Genomic DNA, 23,244 nt, shown 5'->3' with positions numbered 1-23,244 from the left:
AGTACAGTCCATCATTCATATTAAGGAAAGTATTAAACTAATGCAATGATGACTGAGAAAGGACCATTTTCATGAAGTCACCCACTGTCACAGATTCCTCACCACCACACACGTACTTCAGTTCTCAGCAGTAATTGTGAGCCAGTACTTTATAACGAAGGTACTGGGAAATGCCATAGTTAAAGTTACCTGTCATTCCACACTTCAAGAGATAATCACCCTATAAAGTGTTTGCTTTATAAAGTACAGCATTGTATGGGAAACAATAATTTGTCATAGTAAACAATGTAAGGTTAGTTGAAAATATAGTTTTATGAAGTCCATACTTAGTTATACACCTTCTATCACCAAAAAAAGTTTAATTTTCTTTTTTCTAGATTTTACTCAATACGATGAAGAGTAAATGTAAGAGTTCTCATCACAAATATAAATTTCTTTCTTTTTTTATTGTATCACTATAAGAGATGAATGTTAACTAAACCTATTGTTAATCACTTTATGATATAATGTAAACCAAACCATTATGCCATACACCTTACACATACACAGTGAGGTATGTCAATTACTTCTCAGTAAAAGTGGACAAATGCTTAAAAACAGAATAAATGAATAAAGAAAAAATGAACCAAAAAATTTTAAATTCTATTGTCCTGCCACTCTTTCTAAAGCTTTCAAAAGCCTTCTCAAGTACCAAAATACAGCTTTTGTTTCTAGATCTTATTTTTTTCTTCCTTCTCTTCTTTCTTATGCATTATTACTCGGATGATTAACAATTTTATCTATAAATCTAACACTTCCTCAGCGATCCCTACTAACCTACAGAGGTTCAAATTCCATCTCCTTGGTCAAAATATTTCGCTTTATCTTTCCTGACACACCTATCTATTTTGCATGAGGCCTCCCCACTACAAAAGTGGATTGGTTCTCTTACCATCCCACAGCCAACCAGGGTATCTTCAGGCTGCCAGCTGTAGCCTGCTCTAATGCAGCTGTTTAAAGTGTTTTAATTACTGCCCTCCTTTGAAGTAAGTTCACAGTCTCTATTTCAGAGCCTTCAACCTAATAGTACTGCCTCTACCGCTATTACTGGAACCAGTTTCCTAACCCAGATTTACCTCCCTAGCACTTCCTTTGAAATACAGCATGAGCAACATGGATGAATTAAAAAGACACTCCTCTGTAGAGACCTATGTCTCCAATAAATCAATAATCGATAAATTTTTAGGTAATTAATAAATTTGAAGTATCCTAAAATGGAATTTAAGAAGCAGTGACTGATTTGCAATTTAAACAAAGGCCTCAAAGCCAGCTGAATGTTGCTTTCTGCAAAGTCCTCTTTTCCGTGATACACATTTATAAAAATCCAAAGTTTTAGCCACTTTTTAAAAATGGCATTTGATGAGATTTGATGTACTAGTATCAAAATGGCCAGCTTTTTTATAGTGTAGTTAAGGAGTCCTTTTATAGACTAAAAATTATGAATTGTTTATCAATTTTTTTTGATTTGCACTCACACTTTTTAAAATTTATTATTATTATTATTATTATTATTATTACTTGTGACATTGGTTAATGAAATTTGGTAAGTGTGAGGTGTACAATTTAACAGTAAGGCATATATATATATAGTATTGTGTTTCTTTCTGCCAGCACATTATTTGACCCATTTTACCACATCTACTTCGCTCCTCCCCCCTCTCCTCCTACTCTCTGGTAATCACTGGTCTATTGTCTGTGACTATGAGTCTCTGTTTGTCCTGTTCGTTAGTTGCCCACATATAAGTGATATCATGTGGTTCTCAACTTTTTCTGTCTGGCTTATTTTGCTTAGCACGATTATCTTGAGGTCCATCCATGTTGTCACAAATGGCAGTATTTCATCTCTTCTTGTGGCTGAGTAATATTCCATTATATATATGTACCACAGCTTCTTTATTCAATCATCTATCATAGGACACTTCAGCTGCTTCCACATCCTGGCCACCATGAATAATGCTACTACTATGAACATAGGAGTGCAAATATCTTTTGGGATATGAGTTTTCAACTCTTTGGAGTAAATACTCAGTAGAGGGATTGCTGGATCATATGGTAGATCAATTATCAGTTTTTTGAGGAACCTCCATACTGTTTTCCATAGCGGCTTTACCAATTTGCAATCCCACCAGCAGTGTAAGAGGGTTCCTTATTCTCTGCATTCTCTCCAACACTTGTTATTACTTCTCGTGTTGATAATAGCTATTCTAACAGGTGTGAGATGGTATCTCATTTTGGTTTTGACTAGCATTTCCTTAACAGCTAATGATGATGTGCATCTTTGCATATGTTTGTTGGCCATTTGTATGTCTTCTTGGGAGAAGTGTCTGTTCAGGTCCTCTGCCCATTTTTTTTTTTTTGATTGAATTTGTTGTTATTGGGTTGTATGTGTTCTTTGTATTTTTTGATATTGGGCCCTTATCAGAGCCTTCACTTGCAAATGTATTTTCCCATTCAGATGGTTGTCTCTTTACCTTGTTGATGGTTTCTTTTGCCATGCAGAAGCTTTTCAGTTTGATGTTGTTCCATTCATTTATTTTTCCTTTTACTTCCCTTGCCTTTGAGGTCAAATTCATAAAATTCTCTTTAAGTCCAAGGTCCTTGAGTTTAGTTCCTATGATTTCTTCTATGCATTTTATTGTTTTAGGTCTCATATTCAGGTACTTAATCCATTTTTAGTTAATTTTGGTGTGTGGCGGATGGACAACACTCTCGTTTCATTTTTTTGCAGGTGGCTTTCCAGTTTTCCCAGTTTTATTGTCACTTTGTCATATACTTTGAAGTCGGGCACTGATGTCTCCACCCTTGTTTTTTCTCTCAGGATGGCTTTGGCAATTCGAGGTCTTTCATACTTCCATATAAATCTGTTGATTTTTTGTTTTATTTTTTTAAAAATTCCGATAGGATTTTGATGGGGAATGCACTAAATCTGTATAATGCTTTAGGTAATAAGGTCATTTTAACTATGTTGATTCTTTCAATCCAAGAATACGGAATATTTTTCCATTGCTTTGTATCTTCTTTGATTTCTTTTAATACGATCTTATAGTTTTCATTATATATGTTCTTCACATGTTTCGGTAGATTTCTTCTTACGTATTTTATTCTTTTTGTTGCAATTGCAAAAGGAATTCTTTTTCTGACATTTCATTTAGAGTATAGCAACTCTATGGATTTTTGAACATTGATTTTTGTATCTGGAAAATTTATTGTATTAGCTTATTATTTCTAGTAGTGTTCTTGTGGAGCTTTTAGGGTTTTCTATATAGAGAATCACGTCATCTGCAAATAATGACAGTTTGACTTCTTTGTTTCCTATTTAGATGCCTTTTATATCTTCCTCTTCTCTGACTGCACTCACTAGGACCTCCAATGTTATAATGAATAACAATGGTGATAGTGGACAGCCTTGTCTTCTTCCTGATCTTAGAGGGAAGTTTTTAGTTTTTCACCTTTAAGTATAATGTTGGCTGCGGGTTTGTCATACATGGCCTTTATTATGTTAAGGTACTTCTTTCTATACCAATTTTGTTAAGTGTTTTGATCATAAATAGATGCTGTATCTTGTCAAAGGCTTTTTCTGCATCTATTGATATGATCGTATGATTCTTATTTTTAATTTGTTTACGTGGGATATCATTAATCAATTTGTGTATGTTGAACCATCCCTGTGCCCCTGAGATGAAGCCCACTTGAATGTGGTATATAATCTTTTTAATATGTTGCTGTATTCGGTTCACTAGTCTCTTATTTAGGATTTTTGCATTTGTGTTCATGAGAGAGATTGGTCCGTAGTTTTCTTTTTCTGTGTTGTCTTTACCAGGTTTTGCTATCGGGATGATATTGGCCTCATAAAATGAGCTGGGAAATATTGCCTCCTCTTTGATTTTTTAGAAGAGTTTGAGGAGAATAGGTTTTAAATCTTCTTTGAATATTTGGGAGAATTCACTGGTGAAGCCATCAGGTCCAGGATTTTTACTTTTTGGTAGGGTGTTGATGATTCTTTCAATTTCCTTCTGCTGATTTTAGCCTTCATTTGTTCTTACTTTTCTAGTTTTTTAAGGCATGAAGCATTAGGTTGTTTTTTGGGGCACCCTCTTGCCTTTTGAGATAGGCCTGTAATGATATGAACCTTCTTCTTATGACTGCTTTTGCCATGTCCAAAAAGTTTTGATATGTTGTACTATCATTATCATTCATCTCTATGTATTTCTTGATATCTCCTTTTTATTTCTTCTCTAACCATTCATTCATCAGTAGCATGTTGTTTAATCTCCATTTGTGGTTCTTCCCACTTTCTTTTTACAGGTGTTCTCCTGCTTCAAAGTATTATGATCAGAGAATATGGTTGGTATGATTTCAACCCTCTTATATTTTTGAGGCTATCTCTGTGTCCAAGTATGTGGTCAATCCTTGAGATTGTTCCAGGTTCACTAGAGAAGAATGTATAAGCAGCCATTTTGGGATGAAAGGCTCTATAAATGTCAATTATGTCCAGTTGGTCTAATGTGTCATCTAAGGATGTTATTTTCTTATTGATTTTCTATTTGGATGATCTGTCTATATCCAATATTTCTTATTGATTTTCTATTTGGATGATCTGTCTATATCCAATATTTTTTATTGATAATATTTCTTATTGATTTTCTATTTGGATGATCTGTCTATATCCAATATTTCTTATTGATTTTCTATTTGGATGATCTGTCTATATCTGGGGTGTATAGGTCCCCTACTATGATAGTGTTTTGGTCTGTTTCTCCCTTTAGTTCTGTTAGTAATTGCTTTATATATTTTGGGGCTCCCTAATTGGGAGCATAGATATTAATAAGTGTTATATGTTCTTGGTGCATGATTCCCTTTATCATTATGAAGTGTCTCTCAGTATCTTTCTTTACTTTTTTTTTATTTTGTAGTGTATTTCATCCAATATTATTGTATTAGTGTATTTCATCCAATATTGCCACTACTCCCGCTTTTCTCTGAATGCCATTTGCTTGAAATATCTTTTTCACTCTTTCACTTTGAGTCTGTATTTGTCTTTGGAACTGAGATGTGTCTCCTGGAGGCAGCATATGGTTGGGTTTCATTTTTTGATCCACTCTGCAACTCTGAGCCTTTTTATTGGTGAGTTCAGTCCATTTACATTTAGGGTGATTATTGAAATAGAAAGTCTTCTTATAGCCATTTTATCTTTTGCTTTCTAGTAGCTTGGTGTTTCCATTGCTTTCTTATCCTTGCATGTCTGTTTTTATTACTTTGGTTTTGGGGGTTTTCCCTCTGTTACTTCTTGTTTTATGTTATACACCTAAGTTCTGAATCTTTGACATGTTGTTACCATTATGAACACATAGAGTATGTATATGTATATATATATTTTATATACATATATACATATATACACATACATATATACATACATACATACATATATTAGTTATTTTCTTCTGCCTGTGCTTTATCTCCATTCCCCTTTGCAAATTTAGATCTTTGCATCCTCCTCATTTGTCATTGTTGTCTCAATCTGTCCTTATGTATGCTGAACATTTATTAATATCTTGCTATAGAAATCTCTTCTTATTGTTTAAGCTTATAATGCCCTGTTCTTAGTAAGGGTTGCACTCCTCTGCTTCTATCTGCCTGCTAGTCGCCTTACTCCTAGTTATGTATTTTGTTTGTTTTAGGTGAGCTGACCCCTTTCAGTATTTCCTGTAGTGCAGGCCTCATAGTGGAGAATGCCCTCAATTTTTGTATGTCTGGAAAGGTCTATATTTCTCCATCATATCTAAAGGAGAGCTTTGCTGCATACATTATTCTTAGCTAGTAGTTCCTTTCATTTAATAGTTTGAATATTTGATTCCACTCCTTCATGGCTTCTAAGGTTTGTGCTGAGAAGTCCAACAATAATCTAATGGATTTTCCTTTATAGGTTACCGTCTATTTTCTGGCTGCCCTGAGGATTGTTTCTTTGTAATTGATTTTAGTTCATTTTAATACAATGTGTCTTGGAGAAGGCCTTTTTGGGTTGAGATAATTGAGTGTTTTGTTGACTTCTTGAATTCTAAATTTCCACTCCTTCTTTGGATTTGGGAAATTTTTATCAACTATTTGTCTGAAAATGCTTTCTAATCCCTGCTCCTTTTCCTTCCCTTCAAGAATGCCCATTATCCTTATATTTCCTCTCCTGATGGTATGGGCTAGTTCTTGCATTTCTCTTTCATTATTTTTCATTCTTCAGTTTCTCCCTTTTTTCTTCTGATTTATTTCTAGATTTCTGTCTTCGATATCACTGATCTTTTCCTCTATCTGGTCGACTCTTTTTCCCAAGCTTGTTATTTCATCTTTCATCTCTTTCAGTGTGTTCTTCTCCAAAAGTTCTCTTTGGTTCTTTCTGAGAGTTTCAATCCTCTTGCTAAAACACTCATTCTGCTGATGTGGTTGTTTTTTTCAATTCCTGAAATTGTTGATATGAATTATTTTGGACCTCACTGAATTTTTCAGAAGTACCATCCTGAATTCTCTGTCATTTAAGTCATATATTTCTATGTCTTGACACACAGCACACAAGGTCGACTGGTTGGGTAAAGAAGAAAGTTACTAAAATATCTATAACAAATTAATGAACAGGGAAAGGAGCAGTTGGATGGTTAATAACAGAAGTGTCTATAAAGAGTAATATTTATAGAAAAAATACCCTCCTGACTCCACTTTCCCCTCCAGCTACCATCTAATTACTTTTTTTTTCCTTTCACAGACAGCACTTCAAAATGTTCGTCCATATTCACTGTCTCCAGTTCCTATCCCTCCATAGAAAATTCCCTTGTCAAGGTTGTCGATAAGGTCCATGTTGATAAACCAGCAATCAGTCCTCAGCTTAGCTGACCTGCCAAGATCATTTACCCTCCGTGAAAACTTCTTTTCACTTTGAGGACAAAACTCTTGATTTCCTTCCTAATTGTCCGGTCCCTCCCTTTTAGTCTCTTTTATTAGTTCCGACTCGTCTCTCACATTTCTAAATGTTACTTTTCCAGTCTTCTGAGAGCCTCCTGTCAAACATGTCTCCATGCACATAAGCTTGTCTGCATGAATTACGGGGAAGGAAGACCCAGGCAAAGCATGAGTCCAGCAGGAACCCACATCCGTGGAGCAGTCGGAAATCCTGGAGTTAGCATAAGCTGCAAAGGAATAATTTTTCTTTAACTGTTATGTTTAACTGCCCACCCAACATCACCACTACGCTATCTAATAAACATCTCAAACACATGAGCAAAGCACAATACTTGATATCCCACACCCCCAAGCCTGCACATCTCTGCACTATCCCCATCCCAGTTAATAGTGCCAGCATTCATCCTGCATGAGCCCCGAGCCTGGGTGTCATCCTTGATTTTTCGTCTTTTCAACCCACATCTATTGCATCATTAAACCTCATCAGCAATATCTCCAAAACATATTACAAAATTTGTTCCATGTCTCTGGCCCCCACCACAACCTTCTGCATCCACTCTTGTCTCCTAGCCTACTATCCACCCAGCAGCCAGAGTGGCCTTGTGCAACCAGAAACAGGATCATGCTGACTGCTCTCTCCCGCCAGAGACTTCCCATTTCACTTTATGAAGTCCAGATTCTTTCCTATGGCCGGAGGAGGCCAGCATGATCCATCCTCTGCGGGCTCTTCACCCCCACATCCTATCACATGTCCGTAACTTAAGGATTTTCCAGCCACATGGGACTTGACATTCTAACACTTCATCTAGCCATCTGTACTTCCTGTTCTCTCTGACTTGAATACTCTCTCCTTTCAGATCCTGGTATATCATCATCCCTATCTCTGCTCCAAAATCACCTACGCTTGTATCCCTGATCTGCTTTACTTCCTCCATGACTGTTACTGATTTGAAAGCTCATTATTCGCTCTGCCATTCCATCCTCTTCTTCATACGTCCTATCCTGCCTGTCCTGTTCACCACTGGGTCCCCAGTGGCTACAGCAGTTCCTGGCACATAGAGATGTTTAGTCAACATTTGTTGAATGAATGAATGAATGAATGAATGAGATTAGAGTCATGTGCTAAGGTCAAGGGATAAGAACATATTTCTTTTCTACATAGATTACTCTCCAACACAGGCTCAGCCTGTTATATCTCTGCTCTTCTCCAACGCTTTAGAGCTCTCCCTGCCATCAATGTTTCTAAGAAAATGACTAAGAGATTTCAAGTCCTTTCATGCTGACAGAATGGTCTGGAAGACATTTCAGGAGCAAGGTTAGTCAACTGTGCTTGTGACAGGATAACTGGAGGATATAATTTACATAAACTTGAGAGTAAATGGAACAAATAGAATTATTCATAGTTTTATAGTTCCCATAATAAAAACAGAACACTACAAATAAGACCTTTTTTGCACAAATCTTCACCATATTGAAACTCACTGCATTAATCAAGTTTTCCAAAGAGCTGTTTTTTCAAGATGTCTTGCACATTGTAAAAAGATGGAAAAATAAAGTTATAAGGAAAATGATTAAAGATGTCAAGGGAGTTCTATCTGTATATAAAAGGATATAATTTAAAATGTGAATATTAGACAAATTGTATGGTCACCTGTTTTACCTAACAATAATTTATTGGAAGCTTTATAGTATTAATTTATTCTTTAGCTGGCTATAGATAAATATTTTTTTGTTGGTAGTATTCTATAAAACATGGATTTAATGTGTCTATTAAAGATGGATTTTTATTTACTATGCCCACCGTGAGAAAAATTTTTCCATATTTTGTTTTTTGACATCCAGTTCATTTCTTCCCTTTAATATGAACATGTAGAAGAGCAGATTTCCCTCAAAAGTGAAAAACAGCACTGTATGCTGTAATCACTGAATACAGAAGACTAGAAATTGGTGGGGGAGGGTGAATATAATTCCTGTTGTATAAACTAGTAAGATTGTACTACGGTTAGCAATGGAGGTAGAGTCCTTTAGGATCCACAAACGATACTAGGCATTACAAGCAAATTACGACAGCAATAAACTACATGGAGATGAGCACACATTACAGGAGAGAACACTGAAGGCTCCATTTTCCCTCCATGTCTGTAGCACTGTCTTTAGGGCCCTCCTCTCATCTTACCTACATAAGTCTCCTAGCTCCAGACTGAGACACGGAAGCCATGTGGAGGTGAGTTTCTCCCCTTTAGGGAAAATAAAGCAGCACTTTTTGGCCTGATGCTGCACATCACAGTTTCCAGGACAGATGGCGGTTTTCCAGGGTGGGCACAAGGTCGCTCACTGCAGCATCCGCAGCCTTGGCCCACCTGCTCTCAGTCTGATTTGGCTGCTGAGGCCAGGTGTGTGTGGTGTGGTGTGCTTTTTGCCTCCCCTCTGCTCACAGCAGCACCCCTGGAGCGCACCAGGCACCTTGCGATCTGCCCCAGGCTCTGCCATAAAGTGCAGAGGCTAGAGGTGAGTCAGAGTTCCAGGCCCAGGGGCAGCTCTGTGCCCAGGGAGACCAGAAGCAGTTGGTCCGCGCTTCCCGCGAGGTCCTTGAGTGGGCGGGTCTGAGAGGCCATCTTCCTGTCTAGGAGCCCTTGAGAGGGAATGAGAGGCAGTAATGACTCTTAGACAGGCTTTCCCTCCTTTCTCCTCTCCTTCCTCCATTCCCCAGTGGGAGTGTGAGCCAGATGAACTTGAGGACTCCCAAATGGAACAGGCATTTAACAGAAGGTGTGTACCCTGATCTGTTGTTGGGTTTCCTATGAGTAGGTTTTTTTTCTTTTTTTCCCACTACTATAATGTCCCATCATGATTTTAAAACTTTCTCAAGAAATATGTCACATATTTCTATTTTCACAATGCATAAGACATCTTTTAAAAAAAGCTCTTTGGAAAACTTTTGATTAATCCAGTGAAGGTCAATATGGTGAAAATTTGTGTAAAAAAGTCTTATTTGTATTGTTGTTTTTGTTATGGGAGCTATAAAACTATGAATAATTCTATTTGTTAGTCGTTTTGTTTTGTTTTGTTGCCTACTATTTGGTCTCACCATGATTTTCAACATTTCTCAAGTAAAGTATCACTCGTTACTATTTTTAATCCGAAATGAAGTCTGCTAACCTTTATAATCTACACCAAAATTCTTCCTACTTAATCAGAACTCTCTCCAGGGATAATCGTAGCTGACTGTAGGCTATGTTTCTGTAGTGCTCTCCAGGCATTTTTATACACTGATTTACCTATATAAATATAGAGTTTTGCATTTTAAACAAAATGGAATCAAATCATACATATTTTTTGCTTCTTACTTTTTAAATGACTAAGTCTGAGATTCTTCTACAGTACACACAGCTATTTATTATTTTAATAGCTGAAGAGTATAATGGATCATCACAATGTTTTTAAAAAGATCCAAACATTTACAAATAAACACTTTCCAGTGACTAACATACCTTGTAAATTTATTTCAAACCATAAACTTTGTGGAAGTTAAAATTTTGCCGTTCTTACTAGAAGAGGATTCATATGTCTTGGTGAAGTATGATTTAAGTAAAATTGTCCTCTGCCAGGTGCCCGAGAAGGTGGAGTGAAGGATGGATTAAGTTCTGCAACGGAGAAGAGTCTTCTCACAGAGAAGTATTAATTATTATGGAGACCAGTCAGGAAAATGGCAGTGTTTCTATCCTTTCAAAAAGCCCGGGCTTACCTGGGGTGACATTCTATCCATGGGCTCGAGATCCTGCTAACTGATCGGACTTAGGTAAAACGACCTTCCCATGCCTATTTTAATATCTGTAACTTCCCTTAGCAGTTTTCAACTTATCAACTCAATAAATACTTTGACGAATTATGAGTCCTCATATAAGTTTGAAATTTGGGGTTAAGAAATTAACAAGATGATTCTTGAGGTCCCTTTCATTGAAGATGATGGCAAATGCCAGCAGTTATTAAAGAGGAAGAAATTTCTCAGTTCTCATTTATCCCAGAAGGGAGAAATGCTTCATGGTTACAAGCAGACCCTGAACACATCTGGCAGGCTGACCAAGCTGAAACATACGGCACTTTCAGCTCCACCTAACTGAGGATTCTGTGGAGGAACTGGCACCTGGGGTTATCAGTACATTCTCGGTACTGTAAAAACTGTCACAGACTCAGACTACAAGGGAATCTGTGACTATCTGCACAGGTCTGTTTGGAGAGACTCCAGTAAAAACCCCATTCAAATTCTGATATATGTTATCAGTAATATTATGTCATCATTTCCAAATCACTGGAGATAATGCTTTCTGCCTCATTTTATATTTCAAAGCAGCAGAACGACACTGAGGTAGTTTTTCTTTCGCCTCTTAGATTGACAAAAATTCCAAAGTGTGGTGACATACTCTGCTGGCGAGGCCGAGGGACAGCCATTCCTCGGTATAATCGGTGGGAATGCAGAATGGCAGCGTCTAACATCATTTGCATATCCCTCTAACATTTCATCCAGTATCCCTTTTCTAGTAAAATTAATGCCAAAGATTCGCTGGCAAGAAAATAAGAAAAGATGAACATGCTAGAGGACTCAAAGAGCAGAAAACTAGAATGCCCCTCAGCAAAGCACCACTTGATTCGATTATGGGACATTCACCCCATGGATGTTCCTACCCCTGAATCAGAATTAGAAACCATGAGTTCATTGACCTCCCATGCATCACACATTATGCAGCTGTTACTTATCAGCATTCTCCCAAATGTTTTACATGGATTCTTTAATTTAATCATCATCGCAACCTCATTTATCAGGGACTATTATTGTTCTTGTTTTACAAATGAAGTAACTGAAACACAGGAAGGTTAGATAACTTACTAAATGATATATCCAATTAGGAAATTCCAGGGACAGAATTTGAAATCTGGCCATCTGGCTGATAGGCCCATGCCCTTAACTACTAAACTATACAGCATGTAACATTTGTTCAATTAACTAATGAATACTTCATATCAGCTTCTTCCATTTCACACTTGGACTTAAGAAAGAGGGAAGCTATCTAGTTTTTAACCGTGGGAGCCTCCCTGAACCTATGCTGACGGAGTTTTTACCCCTGAAAAAGGACACTCTGAGCCCAGGACAGGCAGCGAAGCACAGATCTCTATCTTGAATACAAACTCTTCGGGGAAAGTTCTCAAAGACCCTCAGAAGTACTGACTGGTGACTGCCAGAAATGTAGTGTGCATATCCCTCTAACATTTCATCCAGTATCCACTGCAGGAATATTATTTTCCCCAGCTTTCTATCATTAATTAATTCATAAAACTTTGACTAAGCATATCTGTTGCAGTAGACACTTGTGATAAAGACATGAATAAGACCAGGTCCCAACCCTACATGAGTTTATAGGCTAGTGAACCATCAGCTGTACTTCTGGACACACATTCTACTTGTTCAACCACTTTTCTTGAATCAATTAAAAATGAGAAAATAGACCAGATATTATCTGAACCGATCGCCTCTATGCCTGGGTTAATGATGCCTCCTCATCAGAATGTTAAGCGGGTTTCAGGTTCAGACTCATCCCCCAAAGGGCTGTTTTCACATTCTAGTCTGTATCTGCAGTGATGCCTCTTTACAGCTCTCTTTAACTGTCACGGCATATGCACACTGGGAAGTACCTGCCAACTTTTCAAATCTACCTTTTCTTCTTCCAGCCCTTGTCCCATTTGGACAGGTGACACTCTAGCACTGGCTTTTCCTCCTTAGAGCACGTTTTGCTCCCATGCTCACCTTTGTCTTCACTCTCCCTTGGCAGTGGATGAAATTACCTGTGTCAATCCCATGTCCTTTCCTTGTAATATATCTCTCTCATTCCCGAATTGTTTCTGTTGCTGTCTTCCAACTGTCCCTTGTTTGTCTATTCACACTACTACGCAAGCACCTGAACACCAAACAGTGTCTACCACATGGCAGTTCCACGGAAGGATCGCTTTGCAGCCATGTGTGGAAGTGGGAGTTAAAATGAAGCCAAGAAAGGCACCGTTTTTAATTCTGCTTCACCACAACATAAGCTTATGTTGAAGTGCCTGAAAGCACCTACTATCTTTTTTTTTCTTTTCTTTTCCTTGCTCCTCTTGTTGCTTTCCAGATTTCTCCTTGGAAATTTAAATGACAGTGTATCACATTCCTCTCTTCCAGCTGTATTAGCTTTCAGGTCTCTGTGCTGAGGCTCATTTGGTAGTTTCTCGCCCATATTTCTAAACTGTGCAGCCCCTCTATGTTACCTGCTTTTCCTCAGTGGTTTCGCTATGCCTTTCATTTCAGCCTGATCTGCACATTTAATTAGTGAGCTGTGTGTCCTTCCATTTTAAAGAAGACACAAGGTAAGAGCAGTCTTCAGCAATAGCAGGTAAATGATAGAAACTAGGAAAAAAAGAGTTGTACTGTAACAGCTCTCTGCAAAGTAAGGGGTGTGGGAAAGTAAAAGAAGATGTGGAAGATGTTACAAAACAGCTGAGAATATGACCTTACTAAAGCAAATGCCCACCCCCGCCTCAAATGTGTCAAGCCGTGCTGCACATATGGTGGGGCAGCCAGCACCTACTAGTACAATTTCAGAAGCAGGAATGCAAAAAAAGGGTGATTGAGGTAAAGAAGTGAGACGTCAGTTCCGGAAAGAGCCTAGGGAGATGCAGCCTCAAACATGAGTGATTTTTGCAGTTTAATCTCTAGTATAAACTCTACATCGGTCTTGGGTCAGATTTCTGGGAAACAGACCCTGAGATGAAATTGTACTGGGGAGTGCTCTCAGAAACAACAGCTGTGAGGGAGGGAAGGAAACGGGATTGAGCAGAAGGAATTGAACTGTCATGTGGTTTCAGCAAGGATGTCAGCTGACCCCTGTGGGGTTTCCTTGAGCTGGGTGCCCCTGCAGAGAGCTGTGCTTTGAGCAAGGGTGAGAGCCTTTACATCCCCACGTAGGCCAGGTATCGTCCTTAGGCTGCCTCTAGAGAGGGAGGATAAACTTGGATGAGACTGCTCTCTTGTGAAAGAGGTAATTCCAGGCAAAGGACCTGACTGAATCATCACAATCAACTTTCCCAGCAGCTGGGAGAGAGCGCTTCAGTCCCAAAGGGGTCTGGGTGGTACGCCACGCCATCTGCCAACACATCTCATAAGACCTTGCAAAAGCTCAGTGCCGTGTGACATCACCGAACAATCCGTATTCAGCTAGAGGCTTTCCTCTTTTGTCTTCTGTGACTCAGCTGTCTTTTGCTGTCAGTCTGTGATCTGGGATGCTGCTCCAACACTCCTTCCCCAGCCTCACCCCCTACCTCGGTCCTGTATGCACCTCACACTCCAGCTTCCGCCTGCCCCCATGCTTCCTCTCCATTTCCAGGTCAAACTCACACATCAGGGCCCCTTTCCGAGGTGCCAAAGGGAAGGCCCGGCTCCCGCTTCATCATGAGGACACTCAGCTGCACAGGTAAGTGACCGCCAAGCCACTTTGGGGCCCACAACCCCACCACTTCTCTGATGCCCCACATAGGCTGGTTCATGGGACTTTGCTATCCTATTATGGACCTCATAGCCCTAAGTAACACAGGCCACAGGACTAAAAGTTCCCTTCGGTCCTTCTGAAAACTTGAAGTAATGAGTGTAGGAAGGTAACACAATGTCTGCCTTTCTGCCTTGCAGAATGGCTCACAGGCCTTTTCCCCTTGGAACCACATTTATTACTATTGGAGTTGCTAGGATATTTCTCTCTAGTAATTTATCCATTAATTCTAATTTAGTCCCCACACTACATCACTACATGCTTCTCAAACTGGAGGATGCACAACCCCAATTCTCTGCAGGGAGAATGCAAAACGATACCCGATACATCTTTGTGGAACAATCCAGTTTATTACAAGGTTAAGGGAAAACCAAGAACTTTAGTAAGAACCACCCCTCCTCCACACATATGGAGGAAGAGAGGAGCAGGGATGGGGAGAAGAGACCCAAGAAGAACAGTCCAGTCTCAAGTTGGACCCAGCTAGGGGCTAAGGAGTGGATCTGCAGCCACGGCGACCTCCTGTAATGTCCTCCAGGGGGCTCCAGGCGTGCTCCGAACTCAACAGTCCGGTGCTGCTGAAGGCCACAGAGATCTCCAGCACCATCCTGATGTGAATCCTGTGCAGAGAACTGCGGGCCAGTTTGCACACCTCATCGTCCAATGGACCAAGTCCTTCACACGCAGCGAGTCCTCCTTGCACGGCTCCCACCTGCAGCTGTTTGCGTCCAGCCTCTGGCCGATTCCCGCACCTTATCACCAGCCTCCTGGAAGCTCAGCATTTTTGAGTTCGGCCTTTAAAATGCAGGGAGACGGGCTTGTGCGCCGCCCTCCAAAGTCTTTGTCTGCAGGCCTGCCTTGTTGTCAGTACTCCATTACAAAGGCTGCACTTTATTCTTCCCCCTTCTGATGGAGGACCCGCAGCACAGATGCTTTACACAAAAGTCCCAGCACCTTTTAGCCAAACCCCGACTGCCCTGGCTCTGGCCCGAGGAAGTGGTTGGGGTCTCAACTTCAGGCTGCCTCTCTGGGGCTCCGCTCTTGCCGCTGGTGCTGTAGGTGGAGGTGGTGCCCCAAAGGCCAGGCTGGGCGGAAGGGCTGGAGGTCCCCAACTCCAATGCAAGTGCAGGACTGGTGGTCCCCGACGCCAGTCCAGCTGAGATAGTGCCGCTCTCCACCTCCAGGTGGGGTGCGGAACTGGTGATCCCCAACTCTGGTCTGGGTGCTGGACTCGTGGTCCCCGACTCTGGTTGGGGTATAGGACAGGTGGTCCCGCACTCTGGTCCAGTTAAGGTAGTGCTGCTCTCCGCCTCCAGTTGGGGTGCGCAACTGGTGATCCCCAACTCCGGTCTGGGTGCTGGACTGGTGGTCCCCATCTCCGGTTGGGGTACAGGACAGGTGGTCCCGCACTCTGGTCCAGTTAAGGTAGTGCCGGTCTCTGCCTCCAGTCGGGATGCGGGCCTGGTGGTCCCTGATTCCGGTCTGGGTGCGGGACTGGTGGTCCCTGACTCGGGTCGTGCTGAGGGAGGGCTGGTCCCCAACTCAGGTGTGGGTGCGAGAATGGCGGCGCTCCAGTCCAAGCTGGCTGGTGGACTGGCCGGCTCTGTGATCTCCCAGCCGGATGGCCGGACGCTGTGGCTCACGTGAGAACTGGCAAGGGAGGACTCCGCGTCGGGGAAGGGCCTTACGATGATGGTGCGGCCCTTCCCCTTGGGCGCTTTGTGGCTCAGTATGAGGTATGTGGCCATCGTTCTGTCATATTTTTTCTCTCGGATGGCCTCCTCAATCGTTTCTTGCTCGAATCCCATATTTCTCATTTCCTGGGTCACCTGGGAGTTTAAGGCCTCACATGGCGGCTCCTCATATGGTCTCATTTCCTCCTGCCCCATGTTCGTCCAGGAATGCCTCATGAGTTCGTCAAGTGTTCCTCGGTGGCAGGGCTGGACGGTTAAACATTTCCCTATCAAGTCCGCTAGATTTGCAGAAATGAAGAAGGGCAGACGGTACCTCCCTCTTAGAATATTTCTCCCTAGTTCCCAAATGTCGTCTGCCACGAACGGCAGTCTTCCGCAGACCATTTTGAACAGGATGACTCCCAGGCTCCACACGTCCACTCCGGGGCCGTCGTAGCTTTGCCCCAGGAGAATCTCTGGGGCCACGTAATTGAGGCTGCCACAGAAAGTGGTCAGCTTCTGGCCAACATACTCGTTACTGAGCCCAAAGTCCGCCAGTTTGATGTTCCGGTTGGCATCCAGGAGAATGTTCCGTGGCTTCAGGTCCCTGTGGACGATGCCCCTCTGGTGGCAATAGTGTACCGCTGACAACAGCTGCCGGAAGACGCCTCGGGCCTCGTGCTCTGTCATATCGCCACAGTCCTCAAGGTAGTCAGACAAGGTCCCTCCATCCACAAGCTCCATGATGAGGAAGAGTGTGTTTTCGGTGTCAATCACCTCAAAGAGTTTGACGATATTGGGGTGGTTCAGGGTTTTCATGGCGTGCACTTCTCGGAAAGGTCTATAGGACCCGTGCCGATTAATGACTTTGACAGCCACCTCTATCCCGGTCAGAATGTGCCGGGCCAACTTCACCTTGGCAAAGCTTCCCTCGCCAATGGTGTTCAGGAGCTCGTAGCACCAAACGTGGGGCTGCTCCTCACTAGAGATGGCTGCAAGGTCACGGAGCATGGTGACGAACTATCTACACTCACTCACAATACTAACTACCGATGCAAACTATGCTAGCGAACTATACTAACTCTACTGACTATGCTAATACCAACTGCTAACTATGCTGACTATGCTAAAAACAATACTAACTCTACTATGCTAACTGATACTAATACAAACAATGCTAACTATGCTTACTAACTGTGCTAATAAATGATACAAATAAATGATATCTATACTAACAAAACTAATACTAACTCTACTAAATGTACTAACAATACTAACAATACTAACTAAAAAATGTTTAAAGAAAAAAATAAAAAAAGAAAAGAAAATATGTGAGAAAATAATAAAACAATGAAAAAAATGAAGAAAGCAATAAAAAAGAACATGAAACAACTAAAAAAAATAAGAAAAAGGAGAATAACAAAAAAGAAAAACGAGTAAAAGAAGGAATAAAGACAAAAAAAAAAAAGAAGAAAACAACAACAGCGAAAAGGAGAAAACAAGCTAACTAGTCCAGTCCAACAGGTCACCACAAATCAGCTTCCTGGGCTCTACGGACAAAAACTTCAGGCCAGCCAGGGCCTTATATAGGAGATTTTTGTAATTCCATCACAATGGTGCATTATTGGGTCAGAGCAAGACACTGACCAGCCACGGCTGGCGATAAATCACAGTGTTTTTCTCATTTCCTGGTCTCAAGACCCCTTTACACTTAAAAAACAAACAAACAAACAAACAACCAGACAAACTCAAAGAACTTTGTTTTTGTGAGAAAAATTGATATTAACTTTATTAGAAATTAAAACATGTAGGATGATTCAGTGACTTTTTCATTTATAATTTGAAAATCTGCAATAAGTCTTGTCTTTTTCAAGACCTTAGACTGTCTACACATAAAATATTCCATTCCTTTTTCTTAAAAATGATGCTGTGACTTAACTGTTATCACGATATTACAGGAAAATGATGTGTTCACAAGAGAAGTTAAATTATTAACATCTATAAAGCTGAGAGGGGCTGGCTTTCATTATCCTTTTGCCAATAAGATTATGAGCAGATTGCTCATCAGAAACTATGGAGACCGGAGGCACTGGGTTCATGTATTCAAAGTGTTGAAGGACAAAGGCTGTTAACTAAAAATCCTACATTGGGGAAAAGTACCTGAAAATGGGGGAGACCTGAAGACATTCCCAGATAAACCAGCGCTGACAGATCTTTACCACTACGCCTGCCCTGCAGCTGGGAACGGAAGGACACTGGGCAGAGGCTCAAAGCCTTATGGAGAAAGAACAATCTCTGTAACACTCCACACGGACGTGATCACAGACAGCTAGTACTGGTGTGACTTTGGTTTGTAGCTCTACTTGTTGTTTTCTACTTGATTTAAGAGACCAATGTATTTAAAAAGAAATAATTATTAGTTTCTTTTTGGACACATAGAGTATAAAGATGTAGTTTGGTGACATCAACAGCAGGTTGGGGTCAGCTGTGAAGGAGCAGAGTTTTGATACGTTCTTGAAGTTGCTACAGATTAGCATGAGGGTTAGAACTTTAGGACGTTATGTCATTCAAGTGACCAAAATTATTTCTCATGTATACAAATAAGTAAATAAAGACACATTTCTTAGTGCCATGAATAAGTAAGCATGAGGTGTCCGTTCTGTTCCGCATCTCCCATAACACTCTGTTTTGGACCCTTTGTTAACGCTGTTTCTCCTGGGAAATCTGCACCACGCGCTTTTCTCCTTTTCTTCTTCATCTAGGGATTTCCGATTCAGTCAAGCTTCAGTCTCACTTCTGAAACAACAATCCACTTTTTCTACCTCTTAGCTAGGGTGCCTCATACTGGATGTGTCTGGTCGTGAAGTCTGTATCTTCCCCTCATGCAAACATCTCAATTAATGAAACACAGAGCCAGCCTCACAAGATGGTTCCCTGGACTTATCTCAAATCTTGCTACTCAAAATATGACTCATGGACTAGCAGTTTGTTAGAAACCCAGAATCATAGTCCCCATTCGACCTCCTGATGGAGAATCTCCATTTTACAAGAACAGTGACGCACGAGCACATCAATGTTTGAGATGCATTCTCCCTCAAACTCCATACACAATCGACAGCTCATTGAACCTATGTTGCTTTTCAGTCCCTCTATCAGGGATATCACAATAACCTCCTAAGTGATCTCATTGCCCTCAGTCTCTCCTATAATTGATCCTTCATGCTGATGTATACTTACTCTCCTAAAGCACATGTCCTCTTGCACAAACTTTCAACTGCTTCCACTGCCTAGACGGTAAGTTCCAAAGCTCTAACTTGGTTTCCACACCCTGCTGTTCTGTTTATAGCTTCCATCACCCCCTTCCACACACCCACCTCCCAACCTTCCTGGTCTACTCCTACCCAAATACACACTTCACACCTTTGTGTCATCCTTTGTGCTGTTTCTTCCTAAACATCCTGTTGCCGCCTACGTTGTCTATCAAAACCCTACTTAGCCTTTAAGATCCAGCCTAAATGCTCTGCCTTTCAAGAGTCTCCTCAAGCTTCTTGCCTGAACTCATCTCGAATATACTGTGGCCATCTCTATTTAGCCCCACTTTCATTTTACGTTATGTGAGGAATAATCTTAGTACCTAGCAAAAGACATATAGCACACAGTAACATAAATATGTTTCTATATATAGTAATTATGTAAATGCATGAATGAAATAAACGAACGTCAACTATCAACAAAGTTTATACAAACCAGTATCTCTTTGACCCCCAAATTTGGTATCTCATGGGATTGCCAACCACAGTATTTAGATTTTCTGAGACAATCCTGTTTCAGTAAGTTTTCCGATTTTTCCATAAGTATATGTTTTACATTTGATTGACTTAAAAATATGGTTCTCACTTTCATGTCTCTGAGCTGCATCACTAGGCCACCTCTGAAACAGGCTTCAGCGGTGCTGCGGAGTCCATGTGCTGAATGACGGATCATGCCGAGTTTCCTCAGGCTCATTCACTTGCGATTTCCCCCTGGTTTTCCACAGGCCTGGCTTCATGCCTTAACACCTACACATCACGCCCTCCTCCCTTCTCTTTCCCTGCCTTCCTCGTTTCCTACCACTGGAGTGGAAGAAGAGAGATCTAGTTCCCTTTGCTAACCATCTGATGTGAGAGAGTCAATCAATGAGTTGCTGTGCCTGTCCAAGGAAGCCAGTTTGATTGTCTTCCTGTGACTGGGCTGACAGCATTCAGCATTTTATTAACTGAATAGTGAAGCTCTCTTTGGAGCTCAGTTTTGCCTGTTTATGGTGGACTTCAGCTGTCTTTCTCTGTCTGCTGTGGCAATATTGTTGCCATTGGTATTAATCTCTGGCTAGATTACTTGCCGTGGATTTATAATGACTTTACATAATAAGAAGAAGAAAGAGAAAGCAATAGAGCAAACTTTACAGTGCGAGGAAATGGAGATCAAAGTGAAATGCTGAATGAAGATACTGGACGTTGACCAAGACCTATAAAACTCCATAAATCTAGCTCTTATCCAGTTGTAATCCTGGAAAAGGGAGACCTGTTTGGATAATAACACATTCCATACTTGTTGAAGATGAAATAAGTTTTTGCTCTAGCATCAGGAAAGCTCATTCCTGGGGTATGGATACTGTTATGGTGATCCTTACATTAGGAGCAAAACAGGGACCAGCATGGAATGAGAGGCCCTCTTGGCACAGTGTCTACCTGATTAGTTTTTAATTAATATTTTTTGGTGACATTGGTTAACGAAATCCAGTAAGTTTCAGGTGTACAATTTAACAGTAAGGCATATATATGTTGCATTGTGTGTTCCCCTCCCACAGTTAGATTTCGTTCTGTCAGCACATATTTGACCCCTTTTATGCCATCTACTTCCTTCCGCCTTCCGCCTCTACACTCTGGTAACCACTAGTCATTGTCCATGTCCATGAGTCTCTATTTGTTTGTCCTGTTTGTTTGTTGCTTTTAGGTTTATATCCTACATATAAGTGATATCACGTGGTTCTCAACTTTTTCTGTCTGGCTTATTTTGCTTAGCATGATTATCTAGAGGTCCATCCATGTTGTCGCAAATGGCAGTATTTCATCTCTTCTTATGGCTGGGTAATGTTCCATGGCATATATGTACCACAGCTTTTTATCCAATCATCTATCAGAGGACACTTTGGTTGTTTCCACATCCTGGCCACTGTGAATAATGCTACTATGAACATAGGAGTGCAAATATCTTTTGGGATATGAGTGTTCAAGTCTTTGGGGTAAATACTCAGTAGAGGGATTGCTGGATCATACAGCAATTGCTGGATCAATTCTTAGTTTTCTGAGCAACCTCCATACTGTTTTCCATAGCGGCTTTACCAATTTGCAGTCCCACCAGCAATGTATGAGGGTTCCTATTCTCTGCACTCTCTCCAACACTTGTTATTACTTGTCCTGTTAATAACAGCTATTGGAACAGATGTGAGATGGTATCTTATTGTGGTTTGGATTGGTATTCCCCTAACGGCTAGCAATGATGAACATCTTTTCATATGTTTGTTGGCCATATGTATGTCTTCTTGGAAAAAGTGTCAGTTCATGTCCTCTGCCCATTTTTTAATTGGATCATTTGGGGTTTTTTTGTTGTTGTTACTGAGTCGTATGAGTTCTTTGTATATTTTGGATATTAGACCCTTATAGGAGGCGTTGCTTGCAAATATCTTTTCCCATTCGGATGGTTGTCTCTTTACCTTGTTGACAGTTTCTTTTGCTGTGCAGACACTTTTTAGTTTGAGGTAGTCCCATTCATTTATTTTTGCTTTTACTCCCCTTGCCTTTGAGGTCAAATTCATAAGATCCTCTGTAAGTCCAAGGTCTATGAGTTTAGGTCATCACAATTTTTGAGAGGATGAATTATTAAAAATTACTCAATAAAACACCTTCAGAGTGTGACATCAGCAGTATGGTGGTGTGAGAAGACCTCCGGGTCTCTCCACTTAAGTTTACAACAAGTTGGACACCTACAATTCAACAAAAGATTTTCACCCATGGAGACATCTCAAGGTGGGAGTATCTGAGCAGACGGGGGGAGAGCAAAGACAGAAGCCGGCGCAGTCTGGTACTGGCTGTGGCCCAGTGCACATGATAAGAGTGAAGGGTCAGGGTGCGACCCTCATACACTGCTGGTAGGACTGGGCAAATGGGAGGGACAGAGACAATTATCAAGCATGGGTGGCTGGCAAACATTGAATCTGGGCCCACAGTCAGGAGCAGAGAAGTGGTGCAAAAGGTGGCAGTGTTCCAGAGCCCACCATCAGCAAATTCCTTCTGCAGATACAGGAACCCGCCCATTCCATTTCCCGTGGCCGCCAGGCAATAAAATCCTTACTCTGCAGATTGCAAAAGGGCTGAAAAAACCTTCTAGCCTAAGTGGTCTGTACTCAGTATGGCTAAACCCACAGAGAGAAAAAGCCTGGACACACAACCCGCTACACCCCAACCACCCTCCACTACTCTTTGCACAGCCTGGTAGAGGTGGCTGGGTCAACTCGGACACAGCAGTTCTGCTGGTGGCTTCCGGCTACAGAAAGGCGGCACCGGAAACACAGAGGTCAGGAAAACCAGACCGTTACTTCCAATCCACGGAAGTGTTGAATCAATACCAAGGACACTGGATCATAAAACTATCTCCACCTCCTCCAAGAATATGAGGTGTTTTCCAGAGCGGAGAACACATCACAGAGATCCCAGAAGCTCAAGTAGTAGAAGAGAAAATAAAAACTTGCACTTCAGCACCACCTACTGGAAAACAAAAGAAAGTCCACCACTTAATGACCTGCTAAATAACAAAGTGTCAATACTTTTAAAAAAGATTTCATTCCAACAAATGCTCAGGCAGAGAGATAATCCATCAAGCAGAATGAATAACCCAGGTAACAAGGAAATTTAAAAAGAAAATAAAAAATCTCCAGAAAATAAACTTAAAGACATGGAAGACTGTGATTTAAATGACAGAATTCA

At 41.0% G+C, this 23,244-nt stretch overlaps 2 protein-coding genes across 2 annotated transcripts in view; both read right to left on the bottom strand.

The window, feature by feature from the left end:
* Positions 1-14,153, bottom strand: part of FMN2 (formin 2) — a 325,489-nt gene extending 311,336 nt beyond the window's left edge. Inside the window, exons 1-4 of the mRNA XM_039883627.1 lie at positions 14,073-14,153; positions 11,406-11,545; positions 7,887-8,032; positions 7,060-7,211 (exon numbers count right to left, since the gene is read on the bottom strand). Coding sequence (XP_039739561.1) covers positions 7,060-7,211; positions 7,887-8,032; positions 11,406-11,545; positions 14,073-14,153 — 519 coding nt within the window. The remainder of the gene's footprint in view (positions 1-7,059; positions 7,212-7,886; positions 8,033-11,405; positions 11,546-14,072) is intronic.
* Positions 14,154-15,039: 886 nt separating this feature from the next.
* On the bottom strand, positions 15,040-17,233 carry LOC120619300 (serine/threonine-protein kinase MARK2-like). Its single transcript, XM_039883626.1, has 2 exons — positions 15,429-17,233; positions 15,040-15,316 (listed from the first exon to the last, which is right to left on the bottom strand). Exons 1-2 carry the CDS (start codon positions 17,231-17,233, stop codon positions 15,040-15,042), a joined length of 2,082 nt encoding a protein of 693 aa, XP_039739560.1.
* Between the last annotated feature and the right edge of the window lie 6,011 nt (positions 17,234-23,244).

This window comes from Pteropus medius, unplaced genomic scaffold, assembly GCF_902729225.1.
Source record: "Pteropus medius unplaced genomic scaffold, Ma_sr-lr_union100, whole genome shotgun sequence".
Classification (NCBI taxonomy): domain Eukaryota; kingdom Metazoa; phylum Chordata; class Mammalia; order Chiroptera; family Pteropodidae; genus Pteropus; species Pteropus medius.
The sequence above is the reverse complement of the archived record's forward strand: the minus strand, read 5'-3'. Positions and strand labels throughout refer to the sequence as shown.

Coding starts and splice junctions, on each gene's coding strand:
- LOC120619300 (XM_039883626.1), bottom strand. CDS start 17,233: ATGCTCCGTGACCTTGCAGCCATCTCTAGTGAGGAGCAGCCCCACGTT. Junction 15,317..15,428: donor AAGAATAAAGTGCAGCCTTT/GTAATGGAGTAC, acceptor CTGAGCTTCCAG/GAGGCTGGTGATAAGGTGCG.